Consider the following 23,803-nt stretch of genomic DNA (forward strand, 5'->3'; position numbering starts at 1 on the left):
AACTACTAGATTTTCAATATACAATATCCCTTCCTTAAGATGCCCAGTTGCTATATAAATTATACCTCAAAGGAACTTGCAAAGCATCGATATATCTTATCGCAACATTTCATTCCAAAGAAGACTCGGTAAATGTATACAGCTGCATTATTTCCTCTTCAGAAAATCTGGTCTAATTTATATGATCATGGTCCAACTCCCTGCTCAAGGCTTCCATCAGATGTCTCCATCAGGGCAGGAAGCTTTAATTTGTCTCAGTAGTGATGTAAAATTTTTCAGTCTGGGAACGCTGATTTAACACCTCTGCTTGAGGCCACAGTTCTCAGCAGGAAAGGTCTGTGCCCCTGGGCTGTTATCTGTGACTCTTTTCTGTCCTCCCAACATAAATTCAGCCATATACTCCCCTCCTAGCTGCTAGTTTCCACTCCTAGTCTCATACAGAGATTCAAGCGTTTCATTATAACAATGTTTTCTAATACTATTTGAATGATTCCCCGATGATTTCCAGGACAAAGCGTACTGTGTACCTACTTTCAGGTACCCTCTCAGCTACAGCAAAGCATCTGCTGCATGGCCCAGGACAGGACCCTCACAGAGGTTACAGATCCCTCCTTGCAAATTCTTAATGTATCTTTGGCTGAAATATCTACTAAGCCATAACAATGCCTATTAACATATAATTCAGCAATTCATTTTGGGTAGCATTGTCAGTTTACTATTTTACCACAGCCAGCTTCTGCAGCTGAAATGAAGATCGGTGTTTCAATAAGCGAAGGATTACAAACAAGCCTTACACTGTCTTTTTTTTTCTCATGAGCTTATAACCTGTAATGACAAACAAGAGCTTACAAATAAGAGAGACAATTGTGAGGTACACTTGTAGCACATGCCTTAGGCCAGCATCCATCTAAATGTTTCTTTTTGGCTAACCCTCTAACACACTGATTCTTGTCTTTCAGGAGCCTGAGAAAGGATTTAAGGGAGACATTAGTAAATAGAAACTTAGGAAATCAGTCCAATGAAAGAGAGGAGTAACCAGATAGAATGAACATTTAAACAGGCAGGCACAGGCTCAAGAGCAACCGCCCTGATGAAATGGGAGGTGATGGGACACTAACTCCATGCAGTCAGAAGCATGGAGTAGGAGAGTGAGAATTTGCATGGAAGATCTGAAGATTAAGACAAGAAGTTTGAACTCACTAGGATTGGAGTTGGTCGAAGTTCAAGAAAAGAGTGTCATGATCACAAGTTATCTGGCAGGCATTATGTTGCAGTTTGTTCCCTTTGGGGAAAAAAGTATTTCAGAATCTTTTTTTTGAACTGGATTGGTGACTCTGGGACCACAAGTATGAAGGGCACATCAAGCTAATGATAAGAGTGTTTTTCTTCCTCTCACATTCTCCCTTCAACCTTCTAAAAAGTAAGTCTATCGACACTACAGGAAATTAATACTAATTTATATACACTTTCCAGCTGAAATAATCTGCTGAATATGTGCGATTACAAACACCCTTGTTTTAATACATCACATTTGTAGGGGTAATTCTCATTATGACACATCTCAGTCCAGATTCACTAAAGCCGGTTAGACACAGTCTACCTAAAGATGGAGCAGATAAATATGCTTCACGAGGCAGGCAAGATCCCTGTTAGAAATGAGTAAAGCAGAAATGATCATGAGCATTAATGCAACTCCTAAAATAACAAAAAACCATTTCCTCAGCTATTTACACTCCACTCCCCTGAAATCACTGGGAGTTATCCAGAATGAGCCAGGGTCAGAATCTAGGTTCTACTGACTTAAGCACTATGCAGTCTCCAAGTTCGGTTAAACTTAGTTTATGTCTGAATTTGGAAATAACAGAGGCTAGGGGAATTTCACTTTCAGAGTTCTTGTCAGACTTGGCCCACTTAGTCCTTTAATTGGATGTTGAACTTTCTAAGTATAAAACCAGAAACTGTACATGCTTCTCATACAGGAACATATGGGAAAAATAATGTGTGTATAAAATTGATAAAAATTGGGGAACTATACTTCTAAAGCGTAGAAAAAGTGTTCACAAAGAGCTTTGTTCATTTATTTTTAGTAGAAAATAGAATCCAGAAATATTTAGCTATATTATTTTATGCTAACATGGATGATACAGCTGACAACATTTAATGAGTTTCCCAATATTTATTTCAAAGTAGTGCTTTACAGCTTGAAATGAATACCAGTGCTGGCAGGTGTCAAGACTCAATAGCAATTTACTTTCAGAGTAATGATGCAAATTACACACTTGAATTCTACAAAGAAAAGAACAGCAGTAAAATATGTAGTGACAGTACTATGAAGTTTGTAAGAAGTGTGACGGATCGGCTTCCTGATATATCTGGTTTACCCAACACAACAAAATCTTTGTGACTAGCAGTGAATGCAGTGTACTTACATTTAGCTATGGAATTGAACATGGCAGTAGCTTAAAAGCTATGTTTCTTCCTATTTCCAGAGCCTAAATATTTTGCTCTGATTCAGCATTTCTCTATATTCTTTTTACTAAATTGGATGCTGAATAGGAAATCTTCCAACCCCAGCACAAATTCACTCACTCCCAAAATGATACAACAGAAATAAGTAAAATAGGTAATTCCGTTAGTTATTTTATAGCAATGCTAAGAGAAAGTTACGGACTTATTTAAGAGTAAAAACTAGTACAAAAGTTATAAGTATGCATGATTATTAATAATTTTTTTAATATAAAACAAGAATTATTTGGGTTTTTATCTGAAAAGTAATTACAGAAATACTTGCTCTGAAAAAGTAGCAAGCCTATACAAGTTATCTGAAATTTGAAAAAATGTGCTACTAACTCTAAACAAAAATAGAAAACACAGACATAATAAAATTAAAATCCCATGGCAACTAGGGAAGATCAATAAGAGAATTCAGACATATAAAATCTCCATAGACAGAGAGAATTTTCAGCATTTCAGACCAGTAAGGTAACTGCCTTGCGTAAGGGCTCAGGTTAGTGGAAAGGAAAATATAGACTACAATCCAGCAAAGATTTAAAACACATGCTTAACTTCATGCACCTAAATAGTCCCATTAACGTGAAGTTAAGCATGTGTGCAGGTCTTTGTAGGATCATACTCAAGTGATACCCCTTTGATGAATGTTTCTTCCTGTGTTAGCAGGGAACGGTGTTTGATCAGGCCAGCATGGGGTTAAGCGCCCTTTATCTTTCACCTCTCCACTTAGAGGACCAGACTATGTTGGTGGGGGTGAGGATGAGGATGAGAGAAACAGCATCCAGCCCTGAAGGTATACAGTTCAAATTCTGGTTATTTTAAGAAGAGGAGCCTCTAACATTGCTGAAACTGAAGGTCTCATTGTAGGTTTTGTATCCTGCAGGTTCCTGAGCTCTTTTGGGTTGCAGACAAATTCCTGATCAAATTCTTTTAAATTTTTTTTTTTCTTAAGTTTTATCTAGTGATTAATATGGAAGTACCTCTGCTGATTTCCAGATTAATCTTGTGCTAAGAAAATACCAATAATTTTTTTTATTTCCCATTCCCCTCCAGCTATGATAAGAGGCCCATTTATATATATATCCATACATTTTTTTGCAGTTTGGATCTTAATTGCAACAGCAGTGATTGCAAAATATCTGCATAATATAGCACACCAAACAACTGCAAGTCTAAACTGAGCTCTAATTATACATTCCTGGCTTAAAGTTTCTTCAGGCATGTTCACTACAGTAAGACTAGTACAACCGTCTCTGTGACGGGACAAGTGTGCCACAACAGACTACGAAGTTTTGTGCAGAATACAAATGGGAAAGCAAGGAACTGGTTTTCCTTTGACGGTGTAACTTCCAATTGCTTAAGGCCTTTCATGGTGTAATTCTAGAGGCTTTTTATAAACACAGTAATCATACCTAATAAACGCATTGTAATGTGGGCATTCTTGGATGTATTCTCCACTCAGTTAAACCAACACAAAGAAAGATTCTACCATCTGCCTAAGCAGTCACTAATTCAGCAACAGGCATGAATGGATCTTCCAAGTTCCTATTCTCATTTTAGAAGTAGTTAAAGAGGTTGGATTTTTTCCCACCATTTTTATTGAAAATATATTTTGTTACACTTCTTGCAAACAGAAGTTTGTAACTGCATATAACTACTGCATTATGGACTGCCCTAGAAAGACATGTAACTTAACTGTATATGCCACAAGGACATAACCATACATGCTTCCTAAAATGAAAAAGAATTCAAAACTTAAAAAGTATATCAGGAGAGAAGATAAAAGAGAATTTAACAAAAGGACGAAAGGAATCTACCCTAGATCTTCTGGTGAAGAAAACCAACTGAGGATTACTAATGACCACAAATATTCAGTGGCTGTGAAAAATGTTGTCAAAAGCTAAACTGATCCAGAACAGAAACAGAAAGCTGAGAAATTGTGTGAAAAAAATATTTCTTATTCTTTTTCTTAAACGCTCTTTTAATATTCCATATATTGTTCAAACAAAAAGTGGATTGGGAGGTATTTAAACAAGGAATTGTATTAAAACTAACAACTGACTCATTATACATCACTTAAGTTGTAGCATCCCTGAATTACAGTTTGTGATGGCTTTGCATATTCCTAACTTTACAGCTAACAGTCCTTCCAGTTTTTATTATCACCTCATTATTCCCATTCTTCCTTCATGATGTTATGGTGACTAAAAAATATGTGACTAGAAAATAGCAGTCTTTCATATTTCAATCCCCTGACTTCCCCTGGGGGAGTGGATTACTGCATCATAATACTGGTATCTGTTAGTTAATGCTGTGGGCTTCACTCAACTTCAAAGCAAAGATATTAAAGGCTCATTTTCCACTACAAGGCAGGTGTATTTTTATTAGCTCTTTTTCAAAATTGCTATGACTTCACTTGTGGATATCCCGCCAACAGCCGTTATTGAAAGCTGGACTATAATTGCTAAGGAACATGCAATGTCTGAAGCACTAAACCAGTGTTACTGCAATCCTCCAACAATTGACTGAAACCAAGTGTTACATCATTAAAGCTGAATTACAACACACCCATGGCGTGTTTTCCATGTGTGCTATTTTAAACAATAGTAAAGAAAAACCTGGCTATAAATTCACAGATCCCCAATTTGTTCAAAATTCACGAACAATGAGGGCTGTCTGACAGGCTCTGTTGGCTCTATTTTAGTCAGAAATGTCACGCACCATAATTAAATGTCTGTTTGGCTTTTATTGGAGATGGAAATGCTAGCTTTAGTTATAAATTTAAACAACCTGTCACAAGGGGAGACTCCACATTTGTGTAGTTTAGGAAAGTTTAGCAATTGTAATTGCTCCAGGAAAGACAAATAAACTAATGGAAACTGTTCTATTTCTTAATTGGCTTTGCATCGGAAAAAAATAAGCTAATGCGGTTATGGTATAGCTTTCATCTGGTTTGGGCCAAGTTCTTTGCTTTGGTAGATAAAGTTAGTACACCAGTACATTCCATTGCTGTTGCTTAATTTTCACACAGAAATTATCTGAAGACTATGGGGATGACAGCTTCTAGGTTAATAGAAGATGCCATTGACAAGTGCAACAAAATACCATCAGTCTTCCAGAAAAATGTTTAGTTCAATTCAGTGCAGTTCGCCCTGATGTCGTCCAAGTGGAAATATTTTGCTGTCACACTGCTATGCAGGGGCTATTATAGTTTAACCAAATCCTGCAATTTTTCTACTCAGCTTCAGAAATTTTACAGTGCCCAGATTCCACTGGAAAATATTTGATCACTCATATGCTTGGATAGAAATTTGTCACCTGGAATAGAAATCAGGGTAAACCTGCCAGCATCCTTATGCAGACAGGCTCTGCAAATATATACTAGGCAAGATCTCTGCCAAGTAACTTGTGTCTGGCCAATACCACCTTTCAAATAGTCTGTGAATACCAGTTGCCAATAACGATTCATTATACCATGTATAGGTAAATATTATTTTAGCTTTTGCATCTACAGTTTTAAACTTACACAGTAGCAATTCATTTGCTCTCCACATATTACCTGTCTGCAAGTTTCTGTGCAGTAGCCAATCACAATATTCACACTTCTCACTAGCACCTAAACAATATTCTTCTTTTACTTAAAATAGATCACTGTCAGATGCAAACATTTTCAAGTTACGTTTTTCACTAACACACAAAGTACGTACTATGGCTATTTTAAATAGCAATATCACATGCAAAACTTCACAGTAGATGTTATAATTATCTAAGTCTTTTCCTGCTGCACTGCTTTTCAAGCTAATAATTTCAGCTGGGTTCTATAACTATTTAAATATAAGTCCATGTATAATGTCTTCTATTTCTGAAAATGTATGCATATACTAAATTAATGCAAAAAATAATACTATCTCTATATTTCTCATAGTGAAATTTTAGAGCCATTCCCTCAGGCATGGTAGATCCTCCAAAATAGTCCCAAATCATGCACTGGGTTACAGTTGTTAAAAAAATAAAAACATTTTAGAAGACAGTGTGAGACACTTTCACCATAAATGTTTGCCTATACATCTGCATTCTCTCTTGTTTATAAAAAGCCCGTCAACTCAGATTATCTCACTTCAGAATGTTATTTACTTTTTCAAAATTGCACCAAACTTGCTGTTATGAAACTTCTCAAGCAGTTGTTGTGTTAATTTGCACTTTAATTTTACCACTATTTTCACCTATTAGAAGAACTACATGAGAACAATCCAGTGAATAGCTATTAATGTTTGATTCCTAGAAACATGTGATAGCAATACCATTTAGCAATATTTATTTTTCCATAACATTTTCCCATTTACCTGACAAATCAGATTGCTTTCTCTTCTCCTTCTTTTTCTTCTATTACATCTTTTCACACAACTTCGTCAGTTTGTTTTTCCTCACCTCTTCCCATCATAAAGTCTTCCAGTATCCTTATGTCTCACTAGCACTTCAGTTATTTGAAGCTCTCTCCTGAAATCTTTCATTATTGTTGCTCATATACTACTTCAGATTTTCTACGGGATTTGTTCTTTCCTTCTTTCTCCAAGTATTTGTAAATACTAAGGTTTATTTTAGAGGGTCCTTTTTCATATGAAGAGAGCTAATAAATTAAGTTTTGCCCAGATTAAAGGCAGGTGTCTATATGTTCTTCTGTGCACCAGCCAGGACAGCTAATGGCAAAGATTTAACTCCTTTTTAGCACCCTAATCTCTAATTCTTCTGGCTATTGATTTGTCACAAGCATTGTTTACTACATTCTCAACACTACTTCAATTTATTCCTGCTTTTGAAGAAGGCATTGGTGGCTAAATAATTGCTATACCACAGATGAATCCTTAGTCAATTCTCTTTGACAATAGTAAAGTCTTTGTAGCATTAGAGCACTCTGTTGCAGCACATTTGGTCCCAGTTGCCAGAAAATTTAATTTTCATGTGCTCAAAAAAAAAAAAAAAAAAAAGTCTCACCACCGTCATGAATTCAGCAAGGATAAATCTATTAATCTGTGGCATATTTGGATATTTTTCTTTAAATAAAAGATATTTTTTCCTTTTACTCAAAAGATCTATTGTGTAGATCTTGTATAAATAAAGTTTATTTTATGCCATCGTGTAGGGCTCAGTAGATACATCAAGTTTTTATGCCATTATGTACAGCTCAGATACACCAATTTTTTGTGCAAGCTCTGTCCTTGTTCTGCTTTTGTACTTATCTAAATATTATTACCCCCAGCACAAATTCTATCATCCCTATGCAGATCCCACTCTCTTCTCCATGTCTTGTCCCCCTCCCCCTGCCAACTAAATTGCAGCCTTCCCAATATTATTGTGTGTCAGCTTAGGTTAAATATAGTTTAAATTATTTATCTCCTGTGTTTCCAACTAAATTTTGCCTCCTTCTTTCCCTATAATTCTAAATAACATCATCACTGTTTATATATAATCTTTCATTCCCATCTCTCCTGAGATTCCCCATATCCACATGCGCAGATTCTTTTCTAACATACTTGAGACGATTGGTCTTAGTCATTCATGCATCTAGGATTCTCATCCATGCCCTTGTCTTCTCATACCTCCACCAAAACTTTTATGCCTCACTGATGTCCACCCAGAATGCTACTGAAATAAATATGTGTGTCTTAGACTGTCCCTTTGGCTATGTCGTTCCTCTCTAGGTACAGTTCCTTTGACTCCCTTTTCAAAAGTAAGCTAATTTTCAACACTTTAAGGATCTTCTCACCATATCTCTGTTCCCTGAGCTAATACTGTTAGCTCCCATTATCAACATGCTCAGTTTTCATAGAAATACTTCGTGATTTCTCCTCCAATGGTCCTTACGCTTGTCCACGTTCATCTGCTGCCTTTTATCTCATGTTTAAGCTGTATGTGCCTGGGAGCAGGACTATCATTTTGTTCTGGGACTTGACGGCGCCTTGAACAACTGTTAGAATACCTGGATGCCAACTAGTTTGACTTCAGAGTTAATAAAGGAAATATTGACTCTTAAGCAGCACATTGCAAACAGTGATTGTAGCGATGAAGTATTTTGCTACTTGCAGCCCAGTCTCTCATTAGTGCGGATTTGCTACTGTAGAGTGAATGGACAGCAAAGTGCTTCAGGACCTCCTTAATACAGCAAAGGTCAAAACCTCCCAAATGTTAACAACGAGATCCCTAAACCACTAAATAAACAGTTGAAAAGTATTTTCTGCTCTAAATATTTTGAATCAGAAATAATACCAATTTTCATATTTGGAAAACATTTTTATAAATCAGACTGGCCAGAATAATATTTTAGAGCTGTTTTTCTTAGCATGTAATAACACCTGTAAGCTGAATATAGTTGTTTGTGTTAATGGAGGGATTTATTTACATTGATGACTCCACAGTTTTTCTCAATTATCTTAGGAGTGAGAGCAAAACAGAACAGGAAAGCAAGTCACTAAACTACCAAATTTCATCTAATAACAAGGCAATCTATTCTTCTGTTCAGCAGCATACTTCAAAGTGCTTATTCAACCAGAATTTTCCAATTTTTTAGCTCCCATCAAAATAAAACGAGGTGTTTCATGCATTTCATGTAATGCTAAGCATTATTTTTAAGCTAAGCAGCATGAAAATGCTGGATGAGAATGAGCTCCAGAACGCTGGCATTCCTTAAAAATCACTGTACATTAGTAGTTACACGTGCATAATTATATAATTACACTTGATGGCAGCAATAGCACATCGAGAAGATTATTAATAGCATGTAAATTCTGCAGAAGTCTCATGAAGACGAATACCCTTCGAAAGTATGAAAAGGTGGCACTTGGTGAAGAATATATTTTAGTTTTACATTTCAGCATGACAATTACCATGAAAGAAAGGATCAAAGTCAAATGGCACAGCTGGCAGCTTCAGAATAATTTAAGAGGTGTACTGGCAATAGCTTTTTGGTTTCAGTAAGATGGACTGCATTAACTATAATAGGGAAATGATGGTGGAGAAAAGTCATACAGCATTCTTGCCTGGCACTAGTACAACATTAGCTGAACCTGCAGTTTTGACGACTTCATACAAATTTTAAGGGAGAAAATTGCTAATGAATATGAACAATAGCAATGTCTCCTCTGCAGTTTGGGACAAAACAACAACTCAGCATCACATTTAGGCTTAAATCACTGATTCAGGAATTCATCACCACTGGGGAAATAAGATTAGCATGCGCCTCTAGTATATCCAACTATGGTTCCTCAACCTTGTCCCCAAACAACAAAGAAATAATCTGTCTGCAAGGGCATGACTAAATACTTCAGAAATCAGGGCAGCTGGGCTGGAAGGATGTAATATAAGCTATGCAGATAATGCTTTATAAACCCAAGGCTCTTCTCTCATTTCCCATTCTCCCTGTAAAGTTTGAATTTTACAGTATTGCAGCGGTGGGATCACAGAAGCAACTTCTTATCATTCAATTCCTTTACAAAGGAGGTAATAAAAGGAGTTTGGGAGAATGTACAGATCCTCCCTGCTTTCCATCCTTACCCTAACTCTCTTCCAGATCATCATAGGTACCCTTTGGACCAGCTGTGCCCTGCATGGAACGGAGAGAGTCTGTTGTGTCGGCCTTCCCCCCCATGCCATTTTCTCCCACTCCACTGGCTAATTTTCTCCCAACAACCTGGCTAATGTTTGAATATGCATACTCTGTCCAACAAAGAATAATGGTGCATCTGATAATACACTTTACAGTCACCAATTTCCAGGTCTCCACCCCAAAGACAGAATCACAGAATCACTAAGGTTGGAAAAGACCTGTAAGATCATCAAGTCCAACCATTACAAAAAACAAAACAAAACAAAAAAAAAACCCAAAAAAACACACAAAAAACCACCCACACCACACAACACCATGCCCATCAAGCCACGTCCCATAATGCCACGTCCACACGCTCCTTGAATACCTCCAGGGAGGGTGACTCCACCACCTCCCTGGGCAGTCTATTCCACTGTGTTACCACTCTCTCAGTAAAGAAATTTTTTCTAATATCCAGTCTGTATCTCCCCTGGCGCAACTTGAGGCCATTTCCTCTTGTCCTGTCGCTCATCACTTGGGAAAAGAGACCAACACCCACCTCTCTGCAACCCCCTTTCAGGTAGTTGTAGAGAGCGATAAGGTCTCCCCTCAGCCTCCTCTTCTCCAGGCTAAACAACGCCCAGTTCGTCCACACACGAACAGTTCCGAAAATCAGAACCTCCACTGCCAAATGTATTATGGATTCTCTGAAATTACTGGCATATATGCCCAAATATGCACAGTCTAACATGTGCAGATTTTACAGTTGCAATATGCTTTTGTGTAGAGTTTAATAGTACGGATTACTGCACATTACAAAGCAAAATAAAATCATGAAGACCACATAATTTGATCTACACAAAGATCAAAATAAAACAGCAGAGGATGTAAAGTAGTTGGTTGGGCAGATTTTATGTGGACTGTCCAGGAAAAATGGACCAGTTTTGGTTGCATGCTGCTTTCACAGCTATTATTTTTGTTAGTTTTGCAATCTGATGCTTTTGATTTTTATTTGATGCTAATAAGTTCTGAAAGCCACAGAGTTTACAAAGCCAAAAAAATAAACCTGGATCCACTAAAGATCCTGTTTTCCTCTTTCTTAACTCTCCACTCGCCAGGAGTGGAGCTGCCAGTTTTACATCACTGGAAGGAGCAGACTTGATTCATCTAGTGGATTGAGACTTTTTGTAAGAACTTGGCAGAAATTAGTAAATACTTAGAAGGTGATAAATAGTCCAATAAGATACTCAAAAACATCAAGTTAAGATGGCATCAATTTATATAAAAATTAAGGCTATAAAACTACATTTGTTCTATCACTGTTCTTAATCAGGGTAACACTGTATAAAGAAAAGACCGTGCTATTATTTGTTTCTTGTCCTTTGATATAATTCATTGATAGCTACACACCACATATACACGTAAAAAAGAGACTTTCCCCCCCCCATACATGAACCCAGCTCTCCTTCAAGCTATGAAAGGGTTTTCTAAGATCTTCACAGAGCCTCTACTGAGAATTTCTTACTCTAAAATTATGTTTCAAATGAGCTACCTTTAAGTAATGTATAATGACAGAAAAAGTCAGGGTGTGAAAAAGCTGATCTGAATCTCAGGCCCTAATATTCTACCAATACCAAGGACTATGTTAAAAATAGACAGTGTTTCCTTTTTTAATATCCAGTTTCCCTCTGCTAATGAAAAGCTGCTTATTTCCAACAGCAAGGTCCTCATATAGCCATTCAGACAAAACACTCATTAATCCCTCCCTACTCTTGGAAGTAGAGATTGGACAATTTTATCAAACAATTTATTTCTCAAAATGTGTCATTTCAAGATTAATGAACTTATAGCAAGTTGAGGACTTTTGCTTTTATTTTAAATGGAGAATTTTGAATGAGATGCTTTTGTTTCAGGCAATACTTTCTTCTGGCATTTAACCAATCTTATTTTGAAATGGTGGGGGAAAAAAACAACAGGTTTTTGGTTTGGGGGGTTTTGTAGGTTTTATTTTATTTTGACTTGGTTAGTGAAACAGAAAACAAAGTTTTCTTCCAGCTCTCTCTAATACTTGAGTCAATGGGGCAGAGCACATTGAGCAATAACAGTTTCGGCATTCCAGCAGAGCTGTGACTCCTTACAGACCAATTCAAATATTCGGCACATTGATAGGACAAAATATGTTCACTACTGTGTAGTTACTATCAGAAGGCCATAAAATGGTATGAACAAGCCTATCTGGAGCATAATAAATTTGATCAAAAATCTTGGCCTAGGATGCAAATACACAATTGCAAAAACTGGTTAAAATTGTTCTTTTTTGAAATTCCCTATGAGTAATATTTATTTTTTTGCTTTTTATTTTTCAAGTTTTTAAATTAATTCCTCTGTGTAAGTCCTCGTATTAATCCTCTTCATTTCCTTTTCTTAACGTTTCCTTTCCACACATAGAAAGAAAAAAGCAAAAGTAATAAAAGGAAGAGGAGAGGGAGAAAGGGAGAGGAGAGGGAGAAAGGGAGAGGAGAGGGAGAAAGGGAGAGGAGAGGGAGAAAGGGAGAGGAGAGGGAGAAAGGGAGAGGAGAGGGAGAAAGGGAGAGGAGAGGGAGAAAGGGAGAGGAGAGGGAGAAAGGGAGAGGAGAGGGAGAAAGGGAGAGGAGAGGGAGAAAGGGAGAGGAGAGGGAGAAAGGGAGAGGTAAAAATTGGACCATTTTATTTAGAAAAGTCTCAAATATTTTTCAGTGCTTTTTAAAATAAAAACATATAAAAGCATATGCCATTTCTCATCAGCCAACTGCACATTTTAGACTTCTATCCAGAGGGCATGGCAAATTCTAGCCAGTTATACCCTAACTTTTAAAATTTATGAAGCCCTTCTCAGTTGTTGATATCTTGGTAACACATTTTTTGGTCCAATTTACAAATCTGACAGTTGAATTCCTGCTTTTTACATGTTTTATGGTCTGGGCATGCATTTTAATAAGGCCCAGATAACCCCAGAAGCTAATTACCATCCATACACATAGTATGAAAGATACATTTGAATGGACTCAGTTTAGACCAACACTTTCATCAAAAGCAAAGATGGCGCAACAAAATACTAGAATTAGACTCCTGTACACATCTTGTACTGTGCCAGAACGTAATCAGCTGAAAACAACAGAGAACTTAAAAAAATATGTATACTTAAACGCCCCAGTTTTCTAAATAAGGCAACTGTTTAATAGGCTTCACTTGAAAGTCAGGAATAAGAAATGACTAGGAATTTAACTAGGATGATGGCAGCTGTATTCACTGCTTACACAGTGCACGGAAGTGAGGTAGGCCCTTTATGTACGCACAAAGGTAGGGATCTGCCCTAAGATGTTATAATCCTACTAGACTGTTCGCAGACAAGGGAAAATGGAGATAGGTATGGAGACATGTAGATATAAAACAATGTAGTTAATGGCCAGATTCTGTTTCTTAACATCCTGCTTAACCGCCACTTGTAACTGTTTCCTACTATCTGACTGTTCTTTGTAGTCAATTTACATGAAGCCAACAAGAAAAGAAGTAAATCTATCTGGAGATTTATAGTCAGATGCAGATGTGCAATGAATTTGGGTAATAGCGAAGGGCAAAATATAGCATCCCTTTCTCCATAAAATCTAAAATGTTCAAACTAAACCCAGGCATTTTCAACTGTGTATTAGCTTCCAATCAGCAAAATAAACAACCTATTCCAGGCATTTCATGGGCTCCACACGAAGATAAACCAAACTAATTCTGTCAGGACAGATGTGATCACTCCCAGACTCTATAGGGGGTTGCTGCATTATTTTGCCTTGGTTTCAAGTGATAACTAGAGCTTTACATGTACTTTTTTCCCATAACACCTATTTCCAACTTTAAAACACACAAAGTGTTTTGTGTGTTCTGCATTTGGGAATCAGTTGTTAAGCATAGCATTTGCTAATCTTCTTTCATCAGGCAATTTTTATTTGGCATTGGCAAGAGAAGGAAATTTTAAAACATTCTCTTTGCCTTGCGTAATACCCAAATATAAAAATAAATATAGCACTTCTGCTTTCTCTATATTACCTGCCTCTAAACATCATAGAAAACAGAACTCATACAAAGGAATGATATAACAAAACAGTAATAAAAAATTAAATCGCAGCACAGATAATGGTTTGATTTTATCTCATTGATCTATTGCCCACTTTAGACAAGAGGCACTGGCTGGTTAGTATTTAGCATGCAATTGCCCAGATGTCATGAACTACTTTTCAGTCTCTGTGGTTATTTCATGGGCTGCTAGTAGAGAAACAGAGGCTCAACTTTTACTGTGCTTTTCCTTCTTTGTTCATAAGAAGCTTCTGAAAAAATAGACTGTGCAAAAGATGCTTTTTTTAATCATCAATTCTAATAAAATATATTATAGAATATTTTGACTTAATTTCTGCTTTCCTAAATACAGGTATTGATTTGGCTTTCCAATGGCCTACATTACAGCCTGATTCTGTGGGTCCTACACAGCCGTTCTATTCCAGAAATGCTAAGTTTTCACAGCTGCCATGTTCTGCTCACTGTTACAGAAGTCGGAATGGATGTTTATGGGAAGAAGAGTCTTGTACCTCCACCTCCCCTGCAGGACGTATAAATTGGGTAACTCTGGACCGCATGTCTTTTTTACATTGGGGTTTTCTCTATTTAAATCTTGTGAGACAAAAATATCCAAAATGCTTTAGATACCAGTCTGGTTCTTTGTGGTCACCTTGTATCTGCCAAGCCCAGATTTATTCCACATCAGAAATAGCTAGCTTAATTAAAGCTGTCATCTCCTAAAAGCTAATTCAATCCCTCTGCCTGTCACGTTGAGGATAAAATTCAAACTAAGCCATATGCCTTCATGGTCTTGAGAACACAGGCATAGCTCCCCTCTCTTTAAGGTTAGGACAATTCCCACCTGCCAATTGTGATAATTTTGGTGGCAGACTATCTAATTTTGGAAAGAAGTCTACTAATTTTGCATATCAGGTTGTCCTAATAAACACATACACGCAGGTGAGGTTGATAGGCTAAAGACAGGTAGGCCACAGAGCACACACATGTACCAGCTGTGCATGGTGGGGCTGGCAGGCTCCCCGCTCCAGGGTGCTCAGCACAGCTGGGGGACACGTTCCGACGGATGCAGAAGGTATCTTCTGCTTCTCCCCACACCACGTGCATGGATGGGAAATCTCAGCAAGCAAGCCAGTGTCTTTCATTCACGACACAGCAATCACATCTTACCCTTGCCTTTGACTCTTAAAGACTGCAATGTGCATTACACTACGCTATACTTTAAATCAACTTTGAACGTAAAATGGATAAGAATGTAAACCGATCAGTAAGCACTGGCTCTGTCAAGCATAGGAAACACAAGTCTGCTCTGACCCTCTGCATCTCCCCTACAGAATCCAAACACCTGCCTCTCACTCCAGTGTATGCCAGCCCTGCTTGTGTTGTGATGCAGAGGTGCCTCTGTGCTTACACAAATGACTAATACTGCAAACAATGCATCCTCTGAGCACTCCTTCACTGGAAGTATTTTTTTAAGCTTTTTAAAGGGGAAAAAAATATTAAAAACCACTCTACAGATAGTTTTCCTAACAGTACTACCTCTGCAGAAGAAATCCAGGTATGAAACAAATATATGCATTTGTGCATTAGCAGAAAAAAAGTCAGTTAATACTCTAGAACTGGAACTGCAATTACACAGACAAAAACATCTACCCATGTGGAGTATCTCAGTTGTCACCAGGGATTAATATTGGTGATGCAATTCACTGGTATGGAGATTTCTATTATTAACCATGTGTTATTATAATGTAGAAAAGAAGGCAGTTTGATGGGGTTTGTAGCATTACTGGCTTATAGAAAAATTATGCTTTGACTTATGAACCTAACCAGTCTACAATGCAAATTAGTAACAACGTGTGTGAAATGGCAGTTTCATTTTTACAAAGACACCCTCAGATGTATAACTGAACATTAATAATTTCATTTGGCATCGCTGTTATCTTTGAAATGCAAACATTTCATACAGATACAAGCCAAACACTAACTGCTTTGGGCTAAGAAGGGTCAGAAAATAAACTTTACAACTCTCAGTGTGAGTGTTGAGAGAACAAAATGCAAAATTTCAGACAGTATACGTGAATATGTATTTTCCATCTTCAGAGTACCACATTTGCTTCATCTTTGACGGCATGTTTCTGATTTCTCTTAAGTATGACTACCTCCTTGTCTTGTCAAGCAGTTAAAGTGACAAAAGTAATAGCAGATGCCTCTTTCAATAGTTAAAACTACAGCAAGCAGACCATAGCTTGCATTTTATTACAAGCACTCTATACAGCGTAATAATTGCAAGGTAATTGAAAAGATCCTGATAATAAACCACTAGTTTACTTTTTTTCAGACAAAATAAATATATAACCCAATTCAGGCGTCATTTTAACGACACATTAGATGGTTTCCAACTTGTCTTGATTTTTGTTTTATTTTATGATTGTAAATAAACCCTGGAAAATTCTTTCCCCCATTTTACCACCTGAAACTGCAGCTGTTGGCTGACACTATCAAAGCCTCGCAATTCCGAACTCACGTGCAAATCTCATCAAGTGCAGACACTTCTAATTGATTCCAGAAGTTTTTCTTTTGCTAAGATCAGCGGGCAGAAGAAGAATAATGAGCAGCTTTTAAGCAGAGGGGGGAGGGTATTGAGCTCGGGGAGTGGAGATTTTAAAAGCTCCAGCTTGGCTGCTCTGCCAGAAACGCGGAGCAATTTTACGGTCAATTGGCCAGAGCATCTGGAACTATACATCATAGTCTTTAGTTGATGGTGGTGAAGCCGCCTCTCAAACTGGCTAAGTCTAAAATCAGTAATGACTCTGCTGTCACACCTAAGTGGAAACTAACTTAATCTACTGCCAGATTTTACTGTGACTTTTTCTAAGGGACATTATTCCCCTTAGGGCAGTTGTCAAGAATATTAAAAGTCCGGTCCCTGGGATACACTGCATAGTATAGCGGACTTTTCTGAATGAAGCTAACATAGAAAATACAGATTACAACTTGTGTTTGTTTAATTCCATGTGTGTTGACAAGGCTTTTTATCATAAGGCAGTAGTGTTTCCTTCCCTCCCCAGCTTCATTTCTAAAATACATTTCAAACACACCAGCCAATGTAGTTAGGGCACAGAGACTGCATAAAAGCTGAGGTCGTAAATCATAGCGGAGGGCATGGAGCATTCACCTTAATGGAAACCAAATATGGGATATGCTGCTCTTTGAAATGTGGCACAGATGATCATAACGAGGGACCAAGGAAAAATGCTACAGAGCAGAAAACTATCATTGATGTGGAAATAAGTTCTTATGAGTAAATGTTTGTTTTAAGTCAGTACTCATAAGTCAGTATTCCAACGCTGGTAAATTACACTAAGAAACAAGTGAGGTAACAGCGAGTCTCTGTACGATGAAAGGAGAAATAAGTAGCGTGGTAATATATCACATTAAGAGGGACTGCTGTGGAATACACAGTGATACAGTGCAAATCAGTTCTTTAATAAAGAGATACTATATATTTTATGCAGACAAATTAGCTGACACACTCGTAAGAAATACCAGAATTGCATCAAAGATCAGAGAAGCAGTCCATTTGGTACAGAATACTGTCTCCAAAAGTTTTTGGAACAGCTGCATCTACTAAGTTTAGACACTCTGGAGGAGTAAATAAACAATTTGACCACAACGAAGTTCATTCCTGCCTTCATTAGTTAAGGGCTGAATTATACCCTGCAGCACAAGATTTTATATATCTTCCAAAGTTGGTTATATTTCTAATGCACCACATGCCCACATAAAGCAGAAAAGAAAACAAGTTATTCATTTAAAATATCACACATGTATGCAACCTCTCTTTTCTCTCTTTTCCCCAATGCAAGTTGTCCTAGATTTTTATCCTTCCTACCCGCAAATTAATACATGCCTGCCAATGCTCTCACAGCCAGGCAGCCCAGGAAGTTGCAGTGCAGGAGGAGTCTGGGTGAAGAGATTTACTCTCAAATACAATGCTCTAGCTGAAACAAAGGTACAAGATGAACGAGCACATCAAGACAAACATCTGTATTTCCTCCTCCACCTTCCTCACTCCTAGCCCCATAGTTTAAGAGTCTTTCTCAGTACTGAGTTGCAGCCACTATGAGAGTTGGTGAAAATATTTAAGACGAGTTCCAACAACATGTCAATGGCTCTCATTTCTACTTGCTCCTCATTAGTACTACTGTCAAGTAACAGCCAGTGCTTGACCAAAATCAGCTCATGGAATATGCTGGCCGATGCCAAACCAGAGCAGTTGAATGGAAACACTTTGAAGAGGTGCACGATCATCACAGATTTATTTTTACATACAGTGCCTGCTGAACCGTCACATAACTGAACACACAAGCAATGTTTTCTGCTACCTCCAGGTGGTTAGGAGACTCCAGGCCCAGCCTGACAGAAAATGATTTGGCTTTAGTAATACACATGATCATCACATTACACAGGCATGAAGTAATGAGCCTAAAGAAAACTAACTAGTATAGGATGTGGCAGCACAGATCCTCAAGCAGAAACACATTAGCTCCTCAGTTTACTGCCTACAGCCAGTCAAATATAATATCTCTGTCCTTATCATCAAGGTGTTCAGTGACCTCCACCTAGGAAACAATTCTCATAAGATCTAAAAATTTCCTCAAACGTGATTTTTTTTTTTTCTTCAAAAAAAAGCAGAGCCTGCTTTGTTCACCTAACTATCCACATTGAAACACATACAGCACAAGGAACAGAAAATGCACACTTTCTTGCTCCACAGAAAGTTGCATCTACTCACTTATCTGAAGAAAAATCTTTGGCTGCATAAGGCCGACGCAGGTAGATGGGCAGTGAGGGTAAGAGGCTGGAGCCAGAGGGCAGGACTGCTCCTTCTGCTGGAACTGCAATCGTTGGCTGCTTGTTTCACACCCACCTGAGCTCATTTAATGGCAAAAGGGAAAGGCTCACGCCTTGTTTCCCCTGCTTTTCTCTCCCACTCCTCACCTAGTTTTCTCCATTTCTTCTGTATTTTCCTTCTACTTTTCACCCAGAAAGCCCTCCTCTCATGCAGTAGTTCTGATAATTGTCAGACCTTTTTATCAGCCAAATGCAATCACTTGCAGTCTAAATCACCTATTTTTACCAGCTAGAGTACCCTGCAAATAGTACTGCAAGGACATTTACTTTTGAAAACTTATCTACTGGTTCTAAAATACTCATGAGAAATATGAACATATGAAACATAGTCACATTAAGAAACAATGTGTATAGACAGGAGTCACAGACTTTTTCACTAATTACTCAACATGATATACGGCAAAATCACTCTTGCACTTACCTGCTGCAAAGTGCACCATTAACTTAAGAATGTTGGGACAGAATTATTTGTTAAATTCTAGACACACTGAGTAGTGCCATCATGTTTCTTGCAGTTTATTTTAATTCATCCCTAAGTAAGCACCCTGAAAGGCTTAATTTATAGACCCAGAAAAATAAGTCAACAGAAATTCTTTTACATGATGTCATGCATTCATTCCTATTGCTCATGAATACTGGATTACTAAAGAATTATTTATTTGGTAACATAAAATGATGAAGTTGTAAATAGTACATTATTTAAGAATAGTACAGATTATGAGTACTAAAAATATGACATTAAAAAGATTGAAGTCAAATATTTCTAGATGTATGTATGAGGCAAACAGAAAGATTAAATAAATGGTTTAATTTACACCTCTCAAAAATTGTAAGTGGACTTGAAGGAGAAACAGAGCAAAGGAAGCTGAAAAGCAAGCAGATAAAAATGACTAGGACATATGTAGCAGAAATTAAAAAAAATGCTTATGAGATAGATCTATTTTTTTGGGGCCTCAAGATTTTTGAAGCTTCACAAGATTTTTGAAGTTATCTACACTATTATACAAGGAAGGATAGATAACCTGTTTGAATGTTGAAAAGAAGCAATTTTTAGGAGAAATTTTAGACCTAATTTCTGAGAAAGCCTTGCCTTTTCTTTTCTTTTTCTTTTCTTTTCTTTTCTTTTCTTTTCTTTTCTTTTCTTTTCTATGCTTTCTAGTATCTGCTTGTTCAAAATGATCAGGTCAATAATGATCAAAAAACATTAATATGGGAAAACTTTTCAACACAAATTGACAAATCTCTGGCATTTTCTCTTTGCTCAGAATTTTTTGCTCATAAATCCCATTATAACAATATTACCACCCATAAGAACATTCCCACCATGAATCCAGAAATTGTATAATGCACTGAGAGCACAAGAGCAAAACCCATGATGGTGGATCATTTATATCAAAATGGGGGACTCTGAAGTCCATCACAAACATCACAAAAGCTATTAACAACACAAACTTGCTGATTTAAGATTAAATGTAAGTCTCTAGTGCTGATCTATTGCCATTATTCAGAAGCATTATCTAGTCTAGTCTCACTGGGAGCACCAGTATTTTCAAAGAAAAAGAAATGTGAGCAAAATGCTCCTGTTTCTTGTTAAAAATGGACTACCTAGTCAGTGCCAAACAAGGGACTAAAAAAAAAGAGTAACAGAGAAGTATAATATAGATGACAAAAACAACACTAGACAGAAGAAAGGATAGGAAAGTACGGTAGGAAAGAACTGGGGATGGCAAAGAAGTTAGTATTTTAATGACAGATACATGTATATAACAGAATAACAACCATTTCATTTTATTTTCTGCTTCATGACAGAATAGAAAGCCATACAATTCACTACAAAAACAGAAATAACAATCTGATAATTTTACTTCTACTTGCTCCTTAGTAGGAGACACTTTTACACATGTACACACACCTCAGCAAGGCAAGTACATAAAATTATTATTTTTTTTTTAATTTAGACTATATATTTTGACAAATAATTCTCCCCAAATTCAGTTAGACTACCGGAGTATCTCAAGTCTGAAAGCTATATCTCAAGGGCTATACAATTAATCACCAAATTGTAGAATTCTTCGCTTCAAGCCTATCTATTGTAATAGGCTACTCAGTAAATAATAAAAACATTTTCCAAATTATATTCAAGCAAGTAAAATCCTTAAAATATTGTTGAGGTCTGGCAGACTCTTATCAAAGGAATTCAAGAACTGTTTGATTTATACAACAAAGTTTTGACAATATAACAATATGGGAAAAATCAAAACAATTCTTGATTAGTGGCATTTATCTAGCTTTAAATATTGTCCAATAATTATTGTTTCCTATTCCAGGTGAAAAAAACCAAACAAAAAAAAAGACCAAAAAGACCCACAGTAGCATAAGATATTTTTCCATTCTTGTTCTCTTGGAAAAGCAGGAGAATCAGCACCACTACCAGAAACCTCCAGCTAGGAAAGTTGCTATAAATTTTGCAGATATTTCAAGTCAAAGGAACCATTTCGAACTCCACCCGTAACAGGTCTGAGTCTCGATCCCTACTGGTTTATTTCATATTTTCTGGTTTTAAGCCAAAAGGTAACTTTCTGATAACAGTTCTACCAGTCTAGCAAACCGTTCATAAGCTTGCTGATAAGTGTCTTTGCTGGTAACCAGCACTAAGTAGCTTGGGAATGTTACTCAGATCAAAATCATATTAATGATTCAGTGTTATTTAATTCAGATCATATTAAAAGAGTTATTATGAAATATGAACTGTACTGAAAAAAAAGGTAGATTAAAAAGGAAAAGTCACAAGCAGGACAAAAATAAGTCTTAAGAACACAAAAGTGACCATACTTACTCAGACCAAAGGCCTATTTAGTCCAGTATCCTATCTTTGTCAATGGCTAAAAGTCTGTTTTTGAGGTACAGTGTAAGTACAGAATAAAATATTTGATATTTAAGACCCTTCCAGCCTCCAAGCATTTTCAGATTTGCCCCATGAAAGGTGAGTTAATCAATTCAAATTAAGCAACACATTTCTGTTATTCCCTTCAAAACATATGGCCACTAATATATTATTTTTGCAAGAACTGGTAAATAGACATTTTTCTGACTTTTTTCCAATGTAAATTAGCATCTCTGTAGCAAACCCCAATAATTTTCTTACAAGTTCATCATAAAAACAGAGAACTAAAGAGATAAGAAAAAAAAAATAAATATTCTACTAAAGTAGTATAATAAAGATAAGGAAACAAAATATAAATTTGTAGTGTTACTGTTTCTTCTAAAAAGATAAAAAATGTATGGACATTACCATAGACATTTCAAAATAAATGTCTTACCTCATATGCATAGCTCAAGGAAGAAAACTGACTCCTTAAGTAGCCAAGTTTGTACACACCCACGAAGACCAAGCAGCGGATGATTTCCAAAATTCCTGCTTTGGGCCTAGAAATGGGACATAATTTACATTAACGTCCAATTTTTTCTTCTTTGTTAACTTCAGTGAAAAAAAGAATGTAGAAATAGTCTGTGATGTCCTGCACTTACATCAAGTCATCTTTCTTAACCTTGTAGCTAAGTTTTTATAGTATATATCTTACATGGACTTAAAATACTGAATTTGCTGGAGGTGAGAATACACATACTCACAAACTATATATGAACTCACACAAATGTAGAGAGATATATATATAGCTATTGTCTTTTGATCTTAAAAAGGACAACAGCAAAATTCTGAAAACTGCTACATGAGTAGTTCAGAATTTTTTCATTAGTCTAATTCTGTAAATTTTTACTAATTCACATGATTAACTCCCTAAGTTATACACGTCTCTGGGATATTGACAGATTTTTACATATCCTGAAATAACCTATTCAGTCCATACAAGTGAAAGGTATTCCTTTCTGAAAACATAATGAACAGCAGGTGCAAAGCAGGACTGGCACCTCAATCTCAAATGAAGATTCTATTCCACATTTCTGTGAGCAAGGCAAAATAGTTTCTCTGTAAGAAACTTTAGCTGCTATTTATTCTTCTGTAGGGTCACGGTGCCCATATGGACTACTTTTGTAGTGTGTGTCTCGCTGGGCTGGTGTATTCAAGATCCAATGTGATTTGAATCCATACTGATTAAATTTAGTCTTAAGTCTACACCATCCTTCACATGATTTTGAGTCTACTCTGAGCTACACCGTGTGCTTTCCGTATACCATCACTGTATCTGACACCTATGAGCTACACAGGACTGGCACTATCAGCTTGAACAGCCTTGGGACAGAATTCAGGTCTCACTGGCCTGCCAGTGTCCCAAACCCAGAGATGTGGACTTAACAAATGCAAGCACAGAGGGTGACATGAGTAGCCCATCCCGTAACTTTTCTGCAAGGGACAATATAGGTATAGCCACTAATTGCTATGGGAACACTTCTGGGTTTAGAGGCTGGCTAGTCATGTATTATTTTCTAGTCAACAGACAGCAACATATGTGTCCAAGTGTATCTATATTTCTTTATCAATATAATTTCTGACACACTTGAGATTTCCATATAATGATAAATACTGCATAATGAAAGAAAAACTAAAAAAAAGCTTGTTTTGTATCTTACCTGTTCTCCATAAGTAGTCCGAAAGAGGTCAGGGATAGAATGATAAAGCCAATTCTCAGGAGAATAGTTCCCTGTGATAACATCTGTTAAAAAGTAGAAAAATAATTCATT

The 23,803-nt window shown here is 36.9% G+C and overlaps 1 protein-coding gene across 1 annotated transcript in view; it reads right to left on the bottom strand.

Moving 5' to 3' along the window:
• The window catches only part of AGMO (alkylglycerol monooxygenase), a 194,809-nt gene that overhangs the window by 59,549 nt on the left and 111,457 nt on the right, over window positions 1-23,803 (bottom strand). The window contains exons 11-12 of the mRNA XM_059818947.1: window positions 23,693-23,775; window positions 22,426-22,531 (exon numbers count right to left, since the gene is read on the bottom strand). Of these exons, the coding sequence (XP_059674930.1) occupies window positions 22,426-22,531; window positions 23,693-23,775 (189 nt within the window). The remainder of the gene's footprint in view (window positions 1-22,425; window positions 22,532-23,692; window positions 23,776-23,803) is intronic.

This window comes from Gavia stellata, chromosome 6, assembly GCF_030936135.1.
Source record: "Gavia stellata isolate bGavSte3 chromosome 6, bGavSte3.hap2, whole genome shotgun sequence".
Taxonomy (NCBI): Eukaryota; Metazoa; Chordata; class Aves; order Gaviiformes; family Gaviidae; genus Gavia; species Gavia stellata.